At 44.5% G+C, this 5,954-nt stretch overlaps 1 protein-coding gene across 1 annotated transcript in view; it reads left to right on the plus strand.

The window, feature by feature from the left end:
* EXPH5 (exophilin 5) overlaps positions 1 to 5,954 on the plus strand; it is a 42,808-nt gene that overhangs the window by 21,920 nt on the left and 14,934 nt on the right. The window contains exons 6-7 of the mRNA XM_018556234.1: positions 461 to 531; positions 621 to 777. Of these exons, the coding sequence (XP_018411736.1) occupies positions 461 to 531; positions 621 to 777 (228 nt within the window). The remainder of the gene's footprint in view (positions 1 to 460; positions 532 to 620; positions 778 to 5,954) is intronic.

Consider the following 5,954-nt stretch of genomic DNA (forward strand, 5'->3'; position numbering starts at 1 on the left):
TGTTTCCCTGTTCAAGCTGTTCTAACAATAGCTACATACTTTGTACTTTGATCATGTACATCAGATTTTTCTATGATAAGTTGGCTCAGATTGCACATGCTGCAAACACTTTCACTAATCGACATGTGGCTGCACACTGCTTGACCGAGATCTTCTGCATGGATGGACACATTTTATGGCGTGGAATATCTTTCACTATGTCAGGAGATAAAAGGCACCTTAACGCATAGTGCACTCATACATGGACCTTCCTCTAGCAGAACACAGGATATGGGATATGTGCCTTAACTCGTTCAAAATATGAGCCAAAGTATCCGATAATTGTACGTACGTATATGTATAGCTTCTGTGTCTCTTTTTTAGCTGGAATGATTATATTGTATTATTATTATTTTTATGCATGCATGGTGAACTTTCCCTTTTATTACAATCACTACTTTCTAGATCAGTGTACATGCAGGCAACATACTCCCAGCTTCCTGGAAACGTTCCTCAGCCATGTTTGGAGTTATGAGTTCAGTTCATGTGGATGTATGATTTTTATGCAGTAAAATTTTCTTCTAAAAGTTCAAATGTATCACAGGTTGAGGATAAATAATCATATGCTACTATGTTTTTAGACTTGGAATCCTCCAGGATGTCCTCATCGAGGACCTACCAGTCCCCGAAGAGCTCTAACACTGGACCTTCCTTCCTGAAGATCCGCTCGCCGTTCGCATCATTGTTCTCCTTTAGGAAGTCAAAGCATGAAGTGAAACTACCAGCACAAGAAGAGAGGTAATGGAAGACCTTTATCTGTCTGGTTATTGTACAAAGTGTGGCTTATATATTTACCCCTAGAAAAGCAATCTGATCCCTATTATATAATCCGTATTTTCCTTTCCCAAGTGTCACTGAAATTGGGAGGGGCATCAGCTGACAAGCAGCCACAAGCCACATTATGCGCCACCAGCTTCTACCTGGCCACAGGGCTCCCTGGCGCTTGTTATTCCTGGATAACCAGAAGGATGCAAGTTGTGTTGTCCTATGCTAAAATGTTTTTGGAAAGAAAGTCTAAAACGTTTTAGGGGAAATTATGACATTCAGACATACCTAAAGTAAAAGTATGTTGTGGTGGGCTTTTTTTTTCCCCCCAATCTCTGGTGGTATAATTTAAACTACTAATGTGTAATTGTCAAGCCAAAAACGTTTTTTTCTGGTTTTGAATAGAGTGGGGAATAATTAGAACCCCTATGGGGTTTTTACTGCTATCCAGGGGTCCTTTAGACCCCCTGGCCGAGCTGACCATGCAGCCACCAGGCCCTTGATGCTCTTAATCCGGCTCTGCCCCTCGGTGCTTTGGAGGTACATTGGTGCCAAAAGCAACCTCAAACTACGGTACATGTCTCTACCCCTAAATTCTTGGCTCTTTCCAACTGTTAATTGGAACCACTTACACCCCCTACCCACACTCTATTGCTGGTCATACACGCAGCAATTATAGCCACTGGCAACCAGATTGTCATGATTAAATGAAAGTACAATAGAGACCTATTAACGATTTTGATAGTCTGGGAAACGTCAATTAACTTTATGGATTGAAACAGATTTAATAGAATAATTGAGATCAAATGGAAGGTGATCCAATACAGGAACACCCATCAAAGTAGGGATGCACTGATACCAATTACTGTACTCGGTACAAGTACAGATACTTCTGAGCTCCAAGACTAAACTAGAGGGATTTGTACATCTGTTTTAATGTATGATTTTGTTTTTATAGACATATATAAAGGGATGCACCGATACCATTTTTGCAAGTACTGATACATGCCCAAGTACTTACAGATACAAGTACTGATACTTGTCTAAGTACTTACAGATACAAGTACTGATACATTTTTGTTTATTGTCTTGTGACAGTTTTCCTAAAACAATACAGACTAATGATTTCAGGACAGTGGTGGAGCGCCAGAGACAGTTCCCAGCTGCAACCGCTGCACCCTGGTAGTTCTCATGAAAATGCCAAGTATCGGTGCATCCCTACTAAAAAGCAATCGGATTTTACACCATGTTTTTTTTTTCCAGTTGATTGGCCAGCTGTCATTAAAAAATGGTGAATGATTCATTCTGTTAATTTTTCTAATAAACATTGAAGCTAAATTGACATCTACTGTCAGTAACCAGCAGTACACTTGACCTAACCTATATAATAAACCATTAAAGGAGAACTATGATGTGCTTTTCACTCACCTCATAGTTCTAGCCGACCTGTGACAATGAGACTGTCACAGGTCGGCTCAGTAGATCGGGAGGTGAGGGAAAACATACCGGGTTCGCTCACCTCTCGATCCTGTCACGGCTCTCTGCCGTGATAGGGGGAGCGGTTGGATTCCCCTCTCCCCCCTCCGATCTGCCAGCGCTGACTGGCGGAACGGACGGGGGAGGGGGCGGGTACAGCTGGCTCTGCCTCTAGATAGGCAGAGCCAGCTGTCACTCACGCAGCTGGGCGGATCCCATCATCTAAGTCGGGATCCGCTCCGGCTGTGTCGTCTCAGTATACCGCGAGCTGTAGCTCGCGGTATACTGAGCTTAGGGTAACGGGAGGACGCTAGTTTGTGTTCTCCCATTACCCTAAGGAGAACTATGAGGAAAAACACTGACCCCATAGTTATCCTTTAATACGTAAAGGATCAGTTTACTATCACCAAATTTCCTCCCTTCCCCAAACAAGAACCCTAAGTCTTATACTTCCCTTACCGCTCCAAGATCTTTATGTGGCCCACTGGGAGCCACACAGCCTCTTCTCTCTAAGTCTTCCAGCCAGGCTCTGCTCACATGTGTGCCATAATCTTCATACATTCCTATGAAAAGGCTGTCCGTTCATAACAATGCCAGTCACAATTTTGTAGCCACTAGGGAAGTTGGCAGGAGGGACATGCCATGAGACTTCTGATCGCTCCTTCCATAAAAGGAGGAAAACCTTTTTTTCAGACTACTGGGGTGCTCTGCAGGTTAAAGGAAACCTGTGCTAAGAGAAATACCATTGCTGACCTCCATCTGAATACACCAGTCTCCCCGTTGTCTCTGGCCTCCGTACTTTCAAAGTCAAGGAGCTGGAGCAAGTATACAACTAGTGAAGTCAGAACTCTAAATTTGCAGACTTGTCTTAGATCAGTGATTGAGAAAGTATTAACACCTTTACAGCTGGCTACAGCCAGATAAGGGCTCCTTATGCAGGAGGTGCGGTAGGTTGGCTCCCGATCATGTGTTCATATACGCGTACAGCTCCATGTTCTAATTGAGAACTTAACAAGGGAAGCCTGTGTGTTTTTGTCAGTACAGATAAAGAAGGGTTGTTGCACTCCTTGCTGGAAATCCCCGTGTTCGGGGAAGGGTGCTTGGAATGACCGCAGATGATGCCGCCAGTTGCAAATAGTATAAGAGAAACGTCACCAGCACACCAAATTCCTTACAGGGTCAGATGATTGATCAATTTGATGATCCTTTAAGGAATTTGGTGTGCTGGTGATGTTTCTAGTGCTTTTCACTCACCTCATAGTTCTAGCCGACCTGTGACAATGAGACTGTCACAGGTCGGCTCAGTAGATCGGGAGGTGAGGGAAAACATACCGGGTTCGCTCACCTCTCGATCCTGTCACGGCTCTCTGCCGTGATAGGGGGAGCGGTTGGATTCCCCTCTCCCCCCTCCGATCTGCCAGCGCTGACTGGCGGAACGGACGGGGGAGGGGGCGGGTACAGCTGGCTCTGCCTCTAGATAGGCAGAGCCAGCTGTCACTCACGCAGCTGGGCGGATCCCATCATCTAAGTCGGGATCCGCTCCGGCTGTGTCGTCTCAGTATACCGCGAGCTGTAGCTCGCGGTATACTGAGCTTAGGGTAACGGGAGGACGCTAGTTTGTGTTCTCCCATTACCCTAAGGAGAACTATGAGGAAAAACACTGACCCCATAGTTATCCTTTAATACGTAAAGGATCAGTTTACTATCAGCAAATTTCCTCCCTTCCCCAAACAAGAACCCTAAGTCTTATACTTACCTTACCACTCCAAGATCTTTATGTGGCCCACTGGGAGCCACACAGCCTCTTCTCTCTAAGTCTTCCAGCCAGGCTCTGCTCACATGTGTGCCATAATCTTCATACATTCCTATGAAAAGGCTGTCCGTTCATAACAATGCCAGTCACAATTTTGTAGCCACTAGGGAAGTTGGCAGGAGGGACATGCCATGAGACTTCTGATCGCTCCTTCCATAAAAGGAGGAAAACCTTTTTTTCAGACTACTGGGGTGCTCTGCAGGTTAAAGGAAACCTGTGCTAAGAGAAATACCATTGCTGACCTCCATCTGAATACACCAGTCTCCCCGTTGTCTCTGGCCTCCGTACTTTCAAAGTCAAGGAGCTGGAGCAAGTATACAACTAGTGAAGTCAGAACTCTAAATTTGCAGACTTGTCTTAGATCAGTGATTGAGAAAGTATTAACACCTTTACAGCTGGCTACAGCCAGATAAGGGCTCCTTATGCAGGAGGTGCGGTAGGTTGGCTCCCGATCATGTGTTCATATACGCGTACAGCTCCATGTTCTAATTGAGAACTTAACAAGGGAAGCCTGTGTGTTTTTGTCAGTACAGATAAAGAAGGGTTGTTGCACTCCTTGCTGGAAATCCCCGTGTTCGGGGAAGGGTGCTTGGAATGACCGCAGATGATGCCGCCAGTTGCAAATAGTATAAGAGAAACGTCACCAGCACACCAAATTCCTTACAGGGTCAGATGATTGATCAATTTGATGATCCTTTAAGGAATTTGGTGTGCTGGTGATGTTTCTCTTATACGTTTTGTCAGTACAGGCTCCCTTTAAAAATACTTGCCTGGGAGGATGGAAATGCTAGTTACCTGACTCTTAAGGAGATGAGCAGTGGCAATATTTCTCTTCTGACAGGTATTCTGGGAACTGTGTGTTTTTCCATCCCGTTGACCGTGTATGTGCCATGCCTTCAGCTACACTCTAAGTTAATATTTAAGTACAGGTCCACTTTTAGAGCCATGTTTTTAATTCCATGGAAAATAAAACATTTTAAAATGGAACATGCGTTGTTAGTGGGAACTGTGTCCTCAGCTAAGCCAGGCAGAACCATTAGGGGATCTAAAGTTATTGAAGTGCTGAGGAGCGTGGAAACGAAAGTAATTACTCCCATCAGGAAATCCTGCAGTTTTCAACAGGGACACGCTACATGGATACATTTTCCCTCTGCTGTGATTAATCTTAATGATTAATAGCATATCCCATTAAAAGGGTGTGATTAATCAACTGAAGTTCTGGCAGTGTGACTGATTGGGATATTTGAGGACATTGTGCTACTTGGAGAGGAAAAATTTCCCGGGATTGCCTCAGAATACTATGTGTGGCAGCTGTCACTTAAGATACATGTCTTTAAATAACTAAATCTGAGAAATCCCCTGTAGACCAGCCCTTATGTGCCAACGATAGGGCATATAGAGAAGCACAGACTGGCATACTGGTACTTCCAGTAGAGATGCCGGGGTCATCCCCTTCAATTTAATTTCCTCCAAGACAAAACACGGTTGACACCCATTGACCACAGCCCAATATCTTTTTCCTAATTTTCATTCTTTAAATTGTCTGAACTGTAAAATGAACAATAGAATATCAATAAATACTTAACATTCCGTGCCACGTTACACACCTGTATTTATATCTGGGTGCTGCAGGCAGGGCCGGATTTACTCCCCCTGCCGCCCCAAGGCCAGGTACCACAATACGCCCTCCCGTGCCGCCAACCCCCCCTCCCCATCAATTGAGAATGGCAACCAGATGGCAGGGCCGGGGGGGATACGTATTGTGGAACCTGGCCTTGGGGCGGGGCTAGTTTCAATTTTTTTTTTTTACTGTTTCTTTATTTTTCTCACTTTATATTCAATTATTTCTTCTTATTTTTTT

This window comes from Nanorana parkeri, unplaced genomic scaffold (assembly GCF_000935625.1).
Source record: "Nanorana parkeri isolate BGI_ZX_2015 unplaced genomic scaffold, ASM93562v1 scaffold229, whole genome shotgun sequence".
In the NCBI taxonomy this organism is placed as follows: Eukaryota; Metazoa; Chordata; class Amphibia; order Anura; family Dicroglossidae; genus Nanorana; species Nanorana parkeri.